The sequence below is a fragment of the Salmo salar genome, chromosome 22 (assembly GCF_965601325.2).
Source record: "Salmo salar chromosome 22, fSalSal1, whole genome shotgun sequence".
Lineage (NCBI taxonomy): Eukaryota > Metazoa > Chordata > Actinopteri > Salmoniformes > Salmonidae > Salmo > Salmo salar.
In genome coordinates, this window is record NC_138312.1 from 33,679,748 (window position 1) to 33,695,840 (window position 16,093).

At 42.2% G+C, this 16,093-nt stretch overlaps 1 protein-coding gene across 1 annotated transcript; it reads right to left on the reverse strand.

The window, feature by feature from the left end:
* Window positions 1-2,817: 2,817 nt before the first annotated feature.
* On the reverse strand, window positions 2,818-5,164 carry LOC106583149 (thiol S-methyltransferase TMT1A). Its single transcript, XM_014167004.3, has 2 exons — window positions 4,644-5,164; window positions 2,818-4,075 (listed from the first exon to the last, which is right to left on the reverse strand). The coding sequence occupies exons 1-2, from the start codon at window positions 5,151-5,153 to the stop codon at window positions 3,839-3,841; spliced, it is 747 nt and encodes a 248-aa protein (XP_014022479.1). The 5' UTR covers window positions 5,154-5,164; the 3' UTR covers window positions 2,818-3,838.
* Between the last annotated feature and the right edge of the window lie 10,929 nt (window positions 5,165-16,093).

Here is a 16,093-nt window from a genome sequence, read left to right on the forward strand (position 1 = left end):
TTATTGTCTTGTCAAATTGGTTATTGATCATTGTTAGACAACAATTTTCAGGTCTTGCCACCCCCCTCCCCCCAAAATAAAAATGAATAATATTTAGATGCGTGGAAGCAAAGCCACTACACATCATTAAATAATACATGAATTGCACTATAATGGTGACAAACGGTGCCCACAAACTGTTAGGGCCGAAAGCTGTAGCAACAGCAGAGCTTTCTTTTCAACACCATGGAGTGAATCCTTACCGCCGTTCGCACCTGGCTATCAGTAGAGACTTGTCTGGCAGCGAAACAGTGAATTCAGCCTCATTTACTACCTTTAAAAAAAAAACATAGCTGATGAGGCTTACTTGCTTAAATGTGGTTTCTACTGACAATTGAGATGTACAAATTATGGCATTAGGGAACGATGAGCGGATAAGAGGTAATCTGTAATTTTGATGAAGGAAAAACGGTTTGTTCAGCACTTTTGAAATATACAGCGACAGAATTCAGAACATGGTCCACTCTTACAGTATTCTCCCTGTACACTAAGTCAGAACCGTAGGATAAATAAAAGGGGCATATATGCAGACAATGAAAGCTCTTACAATATTTGCCGATGACATCTCTAAAACAGGCTATAGGCAACATGTGCACCACCAAGTCAGAATAGTAGGCTAAGTTATGAGGGGGAAAGGGACCAAATTATTAGGGTGAGGCACATGGGCTACTAACAGCATACTACACAACATACACTTAATATAACTTTCTTAGCTACAGTATACATATCTCCCTGGCATATTACATCATTTATGTAGTAGCATACAAGACATTTTTGGACTCACCTTGTTGTGCTGTGCTCACTTGAACAGGAAGGTGGCACAGCGGTCCTTGTGAGCAAATTTTGTCATCAAACTTTGTCATAAAAGTCTGTCGTTCTCTGGATTTATGGTGCTATCAAGACAACTGAGAACTCAGGAAAAAAACAAGGTTGAATCATGACGTCAGGGATCTTCAGGTCGGAGCTTTAGAAAGAGGCCAGAGTTCCCGACTTGGAATTCCGAGTTGAATGACCGTTCAAAACTTATTTTCCCAGTCTGAGAATTTTTTTTTCATAGTTCCCAGTTATCTTGAACTCACTGAAGTCTAAGATTTCCTAGTTCCCAGTTGTTTTGAACGTGGCAGAAGTCATGCTGGATTGACAGCATGGCCAATATAGTCAACCTTTTCTGGCCAATGGTGTTGCATGTGAATGTTTATCCTTTTAAGACACTTAAACCACACACCCTCTCCACGAATAGCAGGCTTGTGATTGCTTTGCAATGCTTGCAGTTAGCCACGGATTCCTTACAAACCACTCGTTGAATTTGCGATTTCCAGCTTGTTGTGTAATGTTTATGTCCAATGGCTGATGAGCACTGATATGTTTTATCTATCATTGAAAAGGATTTGCCAGTAGATAGTGGACTTGATTCATGATGATGACTGCTTGTTGAGCTAAGATTTTGAAAAATAAACCATGTTTGTATGCGGCTTTATTAACAAAATGATTTTTTTTTGGACATTGTTTGCAAACTGATATGTGTCATATATTAATGCCAAAATAACACCCAAAACAGGCAACAAGAAAAAAATAATATATATTTTTTTTAGATAAACTGAATGGCTGAGTGACGGGTCACCACTGGGTCTTGCCATAGAATTAAGTCGATTTAAGTCGAAACCAACTTGGCAACTCAAGAACATTCACTGTCTTCTTGGTAAGCAACTCCAATGTAGATGTGGCCTTTTGTTTTAGGTTATTGTCCTGCTGACAGGTGAATTCATCTCCCAGTGTCTGGTGGAAAGCAGACTGAACCAGTACATTCAGCTCCATTTAGCTCCATTCAGTACATTTTTTATCCTGAAAAATTACCCAGTCGTTAACGATTACAAGCATACCCATGACATGATGCAGCCACCACTATGCTTGAAAAAATGGAGAGTGGTACTCAGTAATGTGTTGTAATGGATTTGGCCCTAACATAACACTTTGTATTGAGGGCAAAAAGTTAATTGCTTTGCCACATTTTTGCAGTATTACTTTAGTGCGTTGTTGCAAACAGGATGCATGTTTTGGAATATTTTTATTCTGTACAGGCTTCCTTCTTGTCCCTGTAAATTAGGTTAGTATTGTGTAGTAACTACAATGTAGTTGACCCATCCTCAGTGTTCTCTTGTAACTCTTGGCCTCATGGTGAAATCCCTGAGCCATTTCCTTCCTCTCCAGCAACTGAGTTAGGAAGGACGCCTGTATTTTTGTAGTGACTGGGTGTATTGATACACCACCCAAAGTGTAATTAATAACTTACCCATGCTCAAAGGGATATTCAATGTCTGCTTTAAAATTGTTACCCATCTACCAATAGGTGCTCTTCTTTGCAAGGCATTGGAAAATCTCTGGTCTTTGTGGTTGAATCTGTGTTTGATATTCACTGCTCGACTGAGGGGCCTTACAAATTATTATATGTGTGGGGTACAGAGATGAGATAGTCATTCAAAATTAATGTTAAACACTATTATTGCACACAGTGAGTCCATGCAACTTATGTGACTTGTTAACCACATTTTTACTCCTGAACTTATTTAGGCCCCTTTGCCATAAAGGGGTTGAAAACTTATTGACTCGAGACATTTCAGCATTTCATTTTTAATGAATTTGTAAACATTTTGAAAAACATAATTCTACTTTGACGTTATGGGGTATTGTGTGTAGGCTAGTGAGAGAAAAAAAATCGCAATTTAATCCATTTTAAATTAATTCTGTAACGCAACACAATGTGGAAAAGTCAAGGGGTGTGAATACTTTCTGAAGGCAAAGTTTCATGTCTCAAGTAGCCCGTGAAAGACAGCATGGATAGAATGCAATAATTGACACATTTTTCATATTCAACATATCACCACGGTCCGCACCATCGTAACTTACACTCCTGTAGATCTGAAATAATTGCATGGTGAAACTTACCAGCCAACCAGAAAAGGAAGGCAAAGCAATTCAGGCATTCTTGAAAGTCAGGACAATCCTTGTCCTGCAAAGAAATCTTATTTTTAAAGTAGAATTGTTTTATTTTGCAAGCAGTAGGCTTTTAGAATCAAATATGGAGTGGAGCTCCAATTAATCGGCAATCATAATTTATTAGAAAAATAGAGTTTCCATCATCATTTGTCGCAATAAAGTTACAGATAAACAGATAACATTTTTTGTCTATCTGCTGTTTCCATTACACGTCGCAATGATTTTTTTTTGCGACACTGATTTTGTCGAATAAACATGGGTCAATGGAAACCTGCCAAGTGAATGGCTGTATTGGTGGAAATGCTATTATCGACAGAGGCCTCACATGGGAGTGAAGAGCTGTACATAAACAAAGAGTAGAATGGAGCATTATCTTCTACTGGCTATAGAAGACAAGACCTTCCAACAGAGGAGACTGCTAAAAACACAATAAAAAAACACAATCAACAGCTAATCTCCACTGGGGACCTCAAGCCACCAAGGTGGAAGGAATTATGATTCACTCTTCAGTGTTGTGACGGCCATGTCCATACAACTGCACGCAAAGAAACAGGCACTGACTGCTTGCATGGGCTGAGTAAAGTAGTAGTATACAGTTATATCTACTCTGTTGTTACTGCAACATAATCAATTTCATTCATTCCTAAACTGAATGGCAAATAAGTTGTGAATAGCAGGAAGTGACTTAAATTCATAGTTGCTTAATATTGCCCAAATCTTTTTAGAAAAGTTATCTATTGGTCAAAGTATAAAATATGTAGATTAAAAAAAAATACAGTTCGACTTTAACAGTTGAATGAAACGTTCACTTGATGGCATATCCAAGGATGTGCGGTTTGATCATGAAAGTGACCTGTGGAGCCTCAATGTGTCGGAGCTGGATCTCTGAGAACCCAGCAGCCTCCAGATCTCTCCACGTTGCCCTGGTAACCACGCAGCCATCCCCCAGGTAGTACCACATCGGCTGGAGCATGTGCTGGAAGAAGTATATCCAAGAGGAGGGGTCTGACTCTACATGCTCCAGAAAGTACAGAGCACCACCCTGTTGGACAACAAATGTGTAGATTCTATTCTCATTCCCCAAAACCGTCAAATCAATCAAAAGTAGCTGGGTGTCTGATCTAGTGACTGAAAAGGCAAACTTGACAAAAATGTACATATCACTATCTATCCCTGTCTCACCCAAGCACCAGATATCAAATAGAATGTTTGGTCAAATGTGCTTGGCTTAACCCAAATGTAAGACATAGTGGAAAGGCTACATGTGTAAAAATGTAGATTACATCGATATAATTACATTGCTTGGTTAGGCAAGGTGTTTATACTGTGTCGGGGGGTTTCACACACCTCTTGTTTACAGACAAGGGATTTGTCACAAGCTTTATGTGTCTAAAAATACCTAAGACTTAACATCGCTACAGGCTTAACTTTTAACACGAGGACAACACGGTGCAAGTTAGAGAACTCTCTCAATTCACTATTGGAGTCTGGAATGTACAGTAGATCTCAGTTATCATTTTGCTAAACAATAACTCTTATTAGGCCTATAGGGCAGGCTACGTCTCCCTAGCTTGACACACATAACCTACTAGCTGAAATAATGAACTCACTTTTCGGAGTATGCGTCTTGCCTCATCCAGTACCTGTGGCACGTTGTTGACAGAACACAGCACAAGCGTGCAGACAACAACATCCACTGACTCATCTTGCACTGCCATCAGGTCCTCTCCTGAGGCAACCACAAAGCTTTCATAGGTCAGGTGGTTGCTTGCTGTCATACTCATCTGCAGGTACTTCTCAAAGTGAGGGTTGGGGTCTGTGCAAATGACCGTGCAACCGTATGGGTAGTATTTGAAGTTGGCCCCACTACCGCAGCCAATCTCCAGAAGTCGAAGTGTACCGTCCGTGTTGCAGAATTTACACAAGTCTCGGAAAAGGTTCCTCTTGTTTTCGTGCATTTTGTCGTTATATGAAAAAGTGATATTGTAAGCAAGAAGCGGAAACAAACGCTTGTACATGCCATATAAGCCCAAAAACTCCATTAGTTGGAGAGGTAAGGTTATCGCCAAACAAATTAGCTTGCAGAAGTTCATCAAGAAGTTCCTCATAAGATATGTCATTTTCCCGGTGAAACCTCCCATGTGAATTTAAGCAGCACACTGCAGGCAGGCTAGGTGAGGTAGGATTTAGCCCATAGCAAGGTGATACAGGGATCAGGGAGGGTCAGGAGGAAGGTGCTAATCTGGTAGATTTTCATCTTGCCTCATGATGGAGCTATTGCATCACAACCTCTCGCACTTTGGTCTTATCATAGCTTTGTAGAGGTTTGAAAACTGCTTTTATTTAGACACTCATTCTATAGCAATCTGTGTAGGTGTGGGTGTATAATGTAAATATTATGAACCTGTTTCACAGGGTGTTGTTTTACAGGTTATGTCAATGAACCATAAGCCAAACAACTTTTAGTTGGTGAAAAATATTGAAAATAGATGCAAAGATGTGAAAAAATTACATTTGCTAAGTACATTTCATATACACTGAACAATAATATAAAACACAACATGCAACAGTTTCAAAGATTTTACTGAGTTACAGTTCATAAGGAAATGAAAATACACTTAACAGAAATATAAAATGCAGTTGTGTTCGCTGTCCATAGCTTATGCCTGCCAATACCATAACCACTATTCCACCATGGGTCACGTTGACATCAGCAAACCGCTCACCCACACGATGCCATACATAGTCTGCCTGGTAGCTGAAACCAGGATTCATCCGTGAAGAGCACACTTCTCCAGCGTGCCTGTGGCCATTGAAGGTGAGCTTTTACCCACTGCAGTCAGTTACGTCGCCAAACTGCAGTCAGGTCAAGACCCCTGGTGAGGGTGACGAGCTCCACCGAGATGGTTTCTGACAGTTTTCGCAGGAAAATGTTGGTTGTGTAAACCCACAGTTTCATCAGCTGTCCGGGTGGCTGGTTTCAGATGATCCTGCATGTGAAAAAGCCAGATGTGGAGGTCCTACACTGGTGTGGTTACACACGGTCTGCGGGTTTGAGGCCAGTTGGCCATACTGCCAAATTCTCTAAAACAATGTTGGAGGTGACTTATGGTAGAGAAATTAACAAATTATCTGGCAACAGCCCTGGTGGACATTCCTGCAGTCAGCATGCATATTGCACACTCCCCCAAAACTTGAGACATCTTTGTCATTGCGGTTTGAGACAAAACTGCACATTTTAGATTGGCCTTTTATTGTCCCCAGCACAAGGTGCACCTGTGTAATGATCATGCTGCTTAATCCGTTTCTTGACATGCCACACCTGTCAGGTGGATGGATTATCTCGGCAAATGAGGAATGTTCACTTTATTCCAGCTCATGAAACATGGAACCAACACTTTACATGTTGCGTTTATATTTTTGTTCAGTATATGTATGTCATTGCTATTTTCTAAGCCAGTTTAATTACATTTTATGCACGAGTAAGTAACTAAAGCAACATTTTTCAAACAATTGCTGGGACAGGCCATTACTTGACAGCATGGCCCATAATATGTGGTTTGATCATGAAGTTGAGTGGTGCCTCAGTTTGAGCTCAGAGAACCCAGTAGCCTCCAGATCTTTCCATGTCACCCTGACTACCTCACATCCATCCCGAAAGTAGTACCAAATCGGCTGGAGGACATGCAAGAAATACAGTTGAAGTCGGAAGTTTACATACACTGTAGCCAAATACATTTAAACTCAGTTTTTCACAATTCCTGACATTTAATCCTAGTAACAATCCCCTGTCTTAGGTCAGTTAAGATAACCACTTTATTTTAAGAATGTGAAATGTCAGAATAATAGTAGAGAGAATTATTTATTTCAGCTTTTATTTCTTTCATCACATTCCCAGTGGGTCAGAAGTTTACATATACTCAATTAGTATTTGGTAGCATTGCTTTTAAATTGTTCAACTTGGGTCAAACATTTCGGCTAGCCTTCCACAAGCTTCCCACAATAAGTTGGGTGAATTTTGGCCCATTCCTCCTGACAGAGCTGGTGTAACTGAGTCAGGTTTGTAGGCCTCCTTGCTCGCACACACTTTTTCAGTTCTGCCCACACATTTTCTATAGGATTGAGGTCAGGGCTTTGTGATGGCCACTCCAATACTTTGACTTTGTTGTCCTTAAGCCATTTTGCCACAACTTTGGAAGTATGCTTGGGGTCATTGTCCATTTGGAAGACCCATTTGCAACCAAGCTTTAACTTCCTGACTGATGTCTTGAGATGTTGCTTCAATATATCCACATCATTTTCCCTTCCTCATAATACCATATATTTTGTGAAGTGCACCAGTCACTCCTGCAGCAAAGCACCCCCACAACATGATGCTGCCACCCCCATGCTTCACGGTTGGGAGGGTGTTCTTCGGCTTGCATGCCTCCCCCTTTTTCCTCCAAACATAACAATGGTCATTATGGCCAAACAGTTCTATTTTTGTTTCATCAGACCAGAGGACATTTCTCCAAAAAGTACAATCTTTGTCCCCATGTGCAGTTGCAAAACGTAGTCTGACTTTTTATGGCGGTTTTGGAGCAGTGGCTTCTTCCTTGCTGACCGGCCTTCCAGGTTATGTCGATATAAGACTCGTTTTACTGTGGATATAGATACCTTTGTACCTGTTTCTTCCAGCATCTTCACAAGGTCCTTTGCTGTTGTTCTGGGATTGATTTGCACTTTTCACACCAAAGTACGTTCATCTCTAGGAGACAGAACGCCTCTCCTTCCTGAGCGGTATGACGGCTGCGTGGTCCCATGGTGTTTATGAAAAATGAGTTTTAATGACTCCAACCTAAGTGTATGTAAACTTCTGACTTAAACTGTATATCCAAGAGGAGGGGTCTGCCACTACATGCTCCAAGAAGTACCAAGCACCTGTAACGGCTGTCGTGAGAGAGAGTGGACCAAGACGCAGCGGAGTTAGTGTTCATCATATTTAATTATTAAACGGAACACTATACAACTACAAAATAAGAAACTGACAGCCAAACAGTCCTGTCAGGTGAAACACAATGACAGAAACAATTACCCACCAAAACCCCAACGGAAAAACATGCACTTATGTGTGACTCCCAATCAACAACAACGAACTTCAGCTGTGCCTGATTGGGAGCCACACACGGCCCAAAACATAGAAATACAAAAACATAGAAACAGAACATAGATCGCCCACCCAATGTAACACCCTGGCCTAACCAAAATAAAGAACAAAAACCCCTCTCTATGGCCAGGGCGTTACAGCACCACCCTGATGGACATTGACAACCGTAAACGTTACTAGTAGTAAGTCACTTTTTCCAAACCTCCAGCCAGCAGAACACAGAAAAATGGCACTGTTAAGTAGAAAAAGGACTATTTAGTCAACTTATAAACATAAAGTCTTCTAAAACCTGCCACAGCCACTTGGGCATTTATGTTCAGTGGTACAAGTACCCTGCACAGTGGTGTGTTTGTTGCCCAGTATCTCGTGAAGTTTCTGATAATTCAATCAGCTAAATTGACTTACAGTAGTTACAGTGCATGTAGTCAGCAGGGTTTTCCAAACTCGGTCCTCGGGACCCAAGGGGTGCACATTTTGGCTTTTGCCCTAGCACGACACAGCTGATTCAAATAATCAACTAATCATCAAGCTTTGATCATTTGAATCCGCGGTGTAGTGTTAGTGCAAAAACCAAAACATGCATCCTTTGCGGTCCCGAGGACAAACGTTTGGTAAAAGCTGATTGTAGATTGTAGTGAAACATAACATTGCTGTCACGTCCTGACCAGTTAAGGGGTTATTTGTTATTGTAGTTTGGTCAGGACGTGGCAGGGGGGTGTTTGTTTTATGTGGTTCGGGGTTTGTTAGTATATGTGTTTATGTAGAGGGGTGTTGGTTTAGAGTATTCTGGGGTTTTTGGTTATGTTCTATGTTTTGTATTTCTAGGATCTGTCTATGTTGTGTATTTCTTTGTGTTGGCCTGGTATGGCTCTCAATCAGGAACAGCTGTACATCATTGTTGCTGATTGAGAGTCATACTTAGGTAGCCCTGTTTCACCTGTCCCTTTGTGGGAAGTTGTTGTTGCATAGCTGTTTGTGTAGCCTGCAATATTGTTTGTTCGATAATTTTCTTGTTTCGTATGTGTTCAAATAAAGTTAAGATGAGCACTCAACCCGCTGCACCTTGGTCCATTACGTACGACGACCGTTACAGAACTTCCCACCACCAACGGACCAAGCAGCAGGCCCAGGAGGAGGAAGGATCCTGGGCCAGGGAGAGAAGGGAGTGAAGGACATCTTGGACATGGGAGGAGGTAATGGCAGGGGACAAGAACCTGCCATGGAGACAGGTGGAGACAGCGAGGGAGGAACGGCGAAAGTGGAGCGAAGACCGGGACTGTTATATTGGTACACAATTGGCATTTAAGCCTGAGAGGCAGCCAAATAAAAAAAAAATTGGGGGGCACACGGGTAGTTTGGCTGGGCCAGGGTTAAGAGCCAAGCCAACTCCCCGTGCTTATCGGAGGCAGCTTTTTACTGGTCAGGCCCCGTGCTATGGGGTGATGCGCACGGCGTCGAGGCCGAGCATTCACAGGCCGGTGTGCACGGTGCCAGCGCCCTGCATTTGCCAGGGGGAAGCGGGCATCCAGCCAGTAAGGGTGGTGCAGGTACTGTGCTCAAGACCGCCAGTGCGCCTTCATGGCCCAGTGTAACCTGTTCCCGCTCCTCGCACTAGCCCTGAGGTGCGTGTATCCTGTCTGGTACCTCCACTACCAGCCCCACGCACCAGGCCTCCAGTGCGTCAGCCCAGTCCAGCTTGTCCTACTCCTGCTCCTCACACTAGCCCTGAGGTGCGTGTATCCAGTCTGGCATCTCCAGTACCAGCCCCACGCACCAGGCCTCCAGTGCGTCAGCCCAGTCCAACTCGTCCTGTTCCTGCTCTTCGCACTAGCCTTGGGGTGCGTGTCTCCAGTCTGGTACCTCCACTACCAGCCCCACGCATCAGGCTTTCAGTGCGCAGTCCCCGTCCAGAGCTTCCGACGACAGTAGCCCCGTCCAGAGCTTCCGACGACAGTACCCCCGTCCAGAGCTTCCGACGACAGTACCCCGTCCAGAGCTTCCGACGACAGTGCCCCGTCCAGAGCGTCCGGCAACAGTGCCCAGTCCAGAGCGTCCGGCAACAGTGCCCCGTCCAGAGCGTCCGGCAACAGTGCCCAGTCCAGAGTGCCCGGAGACAGTGCCCAGTCCAGAGTGTCCGGCAACAGTGCCCAGTCCAGAGTGTCCGGCAACAGTGCCCCATCCAGAGTGTCCGGCAACAGTGCCCCATCCAGAGTGCCCGGAGACAGTGCCCCGTCCAGAGTGTCCGGCGACAGTGCCCCGTCTAGAGATGACCCACAGTCCGGAACCGAGTGAGACGGCAGCCACTCTCCCTTCCCTCCCTTTAGTTTGGGGGGTTTATTTTTGTGTTTATTTTCTTGTGTGAGGTGCATCCGGGGTCTGCACCTTTGGGGGGGGGGGGGGGGGGGGCGGTACTGTCACGTCCTGACCAGTTAAGGGGTTATTTGTTATTGTAGTTTGGTCAGGACGTGGCAGGGGGGTGTTTGTTTTATGTGGTTCGGGATTTGTTAGTATATGTGTTTATGTAGAGGGGTGTTGGTTTAGAGTATTCCGGGGTTTTTGGTTATGTTCTATGTTTTGTATTTCTAGGATCTGTCTATGTTGTGTATTTCTTTGTGTTGGCCTGGTATGGCTCTCAATCAGGAACAGCTGTACATCATTGTTGCTGATTGAGAGTCATACTTAGGTAGCCCTGTTTCACCTGTCCCTTTGTGGGAAGTTGTTGTTGCATAGCTGTTTGTGTAGCCTGCAATACTGTTCGTTCAATCGTTTTCTTGTTTTGTTTCGTATGTGTTCAAATAAAGTTAAAATGAGCACTCAACCCGCTGCGCCTTGGTCCATTACGTACGACGACCGTTACAATTGCAGACTGCTATAGCTCATTGCAGCTTCCCATATTACATGTATATTTTAGTCATTTAGCAGACGCTTTTATCCAGAGCGACTTACAGTGCATTAATTTTAAACAGTGCATTCAGTTCAAACAATAACAAAGCACACACCCCGCCACTGTTTTGGTAAAGAGATGGCAAAATGTAACCCCTCTCAAATTTATAGACAGAACTATGGATGCAAGGACTGACCATCCATGATATAAATGTTTTTGTTTTAAACTATATTGAGGTGATACAGTGTTTGTTTACAATTACATTGGTTAAACAATGGAGTAAAACAAGCTTATATTTTGGGTTCTGATGGGGTACTACAGTTGCACTAAACTGATTAGGAATTTATTTTCTTCAAGAATGAAATTTAAGTCAAAAGCATTAAATGTAGCAAACAACCATAGATGCATATAAAATGTTTCCTCAATAAAGCAGCTATTAGCAAAACCTATAGGCTACTATTAATAATTTATTAAAACCACAACATTGCATAGGTTTCAATGCAAGCAGATACTTGTCGAAGTAAGGACTGGGGTCGGTGCAAACCACCTTGCAACCAGACGGGTAGAACTCAAAGTTAGCCCCGCTTCCGCAGCCAATCTCCAAAATGCAAAGTGGGCCATTGCCTAAGGTGAACTCTGAGAGATTGCTGAAAAGGTCCTTCTTTTTGTTGTGGAATTTTTTGTTGTAGGTGAAATATCTTGTAAACAGTGTGCATAGGGCATTAGTGAGTTTATATTAGTGAGTGTATTATATTCGCAAGTTTTTCATTATTGAGTTTATATCCACTAGATGGCAGTGGTCTACTGGCGTTTTGAGCTTCCTCTCTCCCTAAAGAACATCCAGCTTGTTGCGCTAAGAGTTTGGTTACGAGGTGATAGCTTCAGATGTATACACACCCTCTTTTATGCAGTACATAAAACTTTAATAAGGTGGGAAACATTGACAATGTAGAGGTCAAGATGTGAAAGTACATTTTATGCACAAGTAAGCAACAAAAGCAATGCCATTAAGAAAATAACATTATGTTACAACGAATAGGTGTTTACAATACTTCTCAGTCAGTGTGCTGAGATAGGCCAAACCCAGAGAATGTAGTTGCAGATTTTACATGGCATCATAAGCACGCACAATGTGTGGTTTGATCATCGGTGCCTCGATGTGCCTCAGTTTGATCTCAGAGAACCCAGCAGCCTCCAGATCTTTCCATATTGCCCTGTTAACCTCTCATCCTACCCCAAAGTAGTATCAAGTCGGCTGAAGCACGGGCTGGAAGAAGTACAGTAAGTCTAAAGTTTGGACACACCTACTCATTAAAGGGTTTTTCTTTATTTTTACTATTTTCAACATTATAGAAAAATAGTGAAGACATCAAACTATGAAATAACACATATGGAATCATGTAGTAACCAAAAAGTGTACTAAATCAAAATGTATTTTATATTTGAGATTCTTCAAAGTAGCCACCCTTTGCCTTGATGACAGCTTTGCACACTCTTGGCATTCTCTCAACCAGCTTCATGAGGTAGTCACCTGTAATACATTTCAATTAACAGGTGTGCCTTGTTAAAAACAAATGTATGTAATTTATTTTCTTCTTAATGCGTTGCAGCCAATCAGTTGTGTTGTGACAATGTAGGGGTGGTATACAGAAGATAGCCCTATTTGGTAAAAGACCAAGTCCATATTATGCCAAGAACAGCTCAAATAAGCAAAGAGAAACAACAGTCCATAATTAATTTAAGACATGAAGGTCAGTCAATGCGGAACATTTCAAGCACTTTGGAAGTTTCTTCAAGTGCAGTCGCAAAAACCATCAAGCGGTGTGATGAAACTGGCTCTCATGAGGACCGCCACAGGAAAGGAAAACCCAGAGTTACTTCTGCTGCAGAGGATATGTTCATTAGAGTTACCAGCCTCAGAAATTGCAGCCCGAATAAATTCTTCAGAGTTCAAGTATCAGACACATCTCAACATCAACTGTTCAGAGGAGACAGCGTGAATCAGGGCTTCATGGTCGAATTGCTGCAAAGAAACCACTACGAAAGGACACCAAAAAGAAGAAGAGACTTGCTTGGACCAAGAAATATGAGCAATGGACATTTGACCGGTGGAAATCTGTCCTTTGGTCTGATGAGTCCAAATTTGAGATTTTTGGTTCCAACCGCCGTGACTTTGTGAAACACAGAGTAGGAAAACGTATAATCTCTGCATGTGTGGTTCCCACCGTGAAGCATGTAGGAGGAGGTGTGATGGTGTGGGGGTGCTTTGCTGGTAAAACTGTCTGAGATTTATTTAGAATTCAAGGCACACTTAACCAGCATGGCTACCACAGCCTTCTGCAGCGATACGCCATCCTGTCTGGCTTGCGCTTAGTGGGACTATTATTTGTTTTTCAACAGGACAATGACCCAACAGACCTCCAGGCTGTGTAAGGGCTATTTGACCAAGAAGGAGAGTGATGGAGTGCTGCATCAGATGACCTGGCCTCCACAATCACCCGACCTCAACCCAATTGAGATGTTTTGGGATGAGTTGGACCACAGAGTGAAGGAAAAGCAGCCAACAAGTGCTCAGCATATGTGGGAACTCTTTCAAGACTGTTGGAAAAGCATTCCAGCGGTTGAGAGAATGCCAAGAGTGTGCAAAGCTGTCATCAAGGCAAAGGGTGGCTACTTTGAAGAATCTCAAATATATCTTGATTTGTTTAACGTTTTTTTGGTTACTACATGATTCCATATGTGTTATTTCATAGTTTTGATGTCTTCAGTATTATTCTCCAATGTAGGAAATAGTAAAAATAAAGAAAAAGTAGGTCAATCAATCAAATTCAATAAAATGTATTTATAAAGCCCTTTTTACATCAGCCGATGTCACAAAGTGCTGTACAGAAACCCAGCCTAAAACCCCAAACAGCAAGCAATGCAGATGTAGAAGCACGGTGGCTAACAAAAACTCCCTAGAAAGGTTGGAACCTAGGAAGAAACCTAGAGAGGAACCAGGCTCTGAGGGGTGGCCAGTCCTCTTCTGGCTGTGCCGGGTGGAGATTATAACAGTACATGGCCAAGATGTTCAAACGTTCAAAGATGACCAGCAGGGTCAGATAATACTAATCATAGTGGTTGTAGAGGGTGCCACAGGTCAGCACCTCAGGAGTAAATGTCAGTTGGCTTTTCATAGTCGATCATTCAGAGTTAGAGACAGCAAGTGCGGTAGAGAGAGTCCAAAACAGCAGGTCCGGGACAAGGTAGCACGTCCGGTGAACAGGTCAGGGTTCCATAGCCTCAGGCAGAACAGTTGAAACTGGAGCAGCAGCACGACCAGGTGGTCAGGTGGTCTGAATTATTTTAATTCAGGCTTATTTTGGGGGTTTGGGCTCCTATATAGGCTTATTCATAAGCTCTAATATGCATATGGTTGTTTTGAATTCATCATCACCTTAGAAAGCGCTGTCCATTTCGTTGTGTTAGGCTTTGAAACAACATCCATAACCACCATGTTTTCCACTCAGTTTCAACCTGTTGTTGAATGTATTTCTTCAAATTGATCAATCACAGTGAGGTGAGTTTTAAAAGCACACTGTTTTGATGAGAAGTGTTTGATGTGATTGTATTTGCATTGATGTCAGAGTGGTTAGAGGGACAATACAGCCCTGAGTACCAGGCCATTAGCGACCTGATGCAATTTAGGTAGTGGCTAGCCCAGTTAGCTAACTAGCAACTTCACTAGCAGAAAGTCCGAGGTGAAATAAAATCAAGCCAGCTCGTTAGCATAAGATTACGTCTGCTAGCATAGCTAGCTAGCCCCCAGTTAGCTAGCTAGCAACCTCACTAGCAGAAAGTGTGAGGTGAAATAAATGCTAGCCAGCTAGTTATCACAAGTTAACCTGTTGGGGCTCGGGGGCAGTATTGAGACATTTTGAAAAAAAGATGTGCCCATTTTTAACTGCCTCCTACACCAACTCAGAAGCTAGGATATGCATATTATTAACACATTCGGATAGAAAACACTCTGAATTTTCTAAAACAGTTTGAATGGTGTCTGTAAGTATAACAAAACTCATATTGCAGGCAAAAACCTGTGAAAAATAGATTTAAAAAAATGTGAATTTTGTGACTGTACTATTTAGTGTCATTGTTTTATAGATACCATAGTGAGAAAGGATTCATTTCGCAACACCTACGGCTTCCACTAGATGTCAACGATCTTTATAAAGTTGTTTGAAGCGTCTATGATAAACAGAGAGCAAATTAGAATCCAAGGAAGTTGACATGTCATCACTTCATTTTTTTGCGCCTGCGCATAAATCTGAGAAACGTGAGTTTGTCATCATTTTTTATCTAGACATAGGATAGGTTGTGTGAAAATATTACTGATGTTTAACGTTAAAAATGGACCAAAAGATTAATGCTAAACAACATTTGACATGTTTGAACGAACATAAATAGATTATTTACTAGGTTTTTTTTAGCTTTCGGCGTGATTTTACCAGCCCCCCACCACGTTTTGTGGGAGCATAATGAACGCTAAGTACTTGGTGTTATTTGGACATAAATTATGAACTTTGTCAAAAGAAACCACATTTGTTCCGGACCTGGGATGCCTTCCGGACCTGGGATGCCTCCCTTCTGATGGAGATAATCAAAGGTAAGGGGATATTTACAATGTTATTATCGATTTTAGATGATGCTAACTGTATAGCATAGCCTGTTGTTCTTAGCATAGCACCCCGTTTATTGCAAAATGTGATTTCCCAGTAAAGTTATTTTGAGATCTGGCCATTCGGTAGCAATTACGAGATGATAATATATTATTCTTTGAATGACAATATTATAATTTACCAATGTTTTCGAATAGTAATTTTGTTATGTTCACCGGAAGCATTTCAGAGAAGAAAAAAATCTGAATTTCACGCTACTGTAAAATGCTGTTTTTGGATATAAATATGAACTTGATGGAACAACAAATGCATGTATTGTATAACATAATGTCCTAGGAGTGTCATCTGATGGAGATTGACAAAAGTTAGTGC

Coding starts and splice junctions, on each gene's coding strand:
- LOC106583149 (XM_014167004.3), bottom strand. CDS start 5,153: ATGACATATCTTATGAGGAACTTCTTGATGAACTTCTGCAAGCTAATT. Junction 4,076..4,643: donor CAAGACGCATACTCCGAAAA/GTGAGTTCATTA, acceptor GTTGTCCAACAG/GGTGGTGCTCTGTACTTTCT.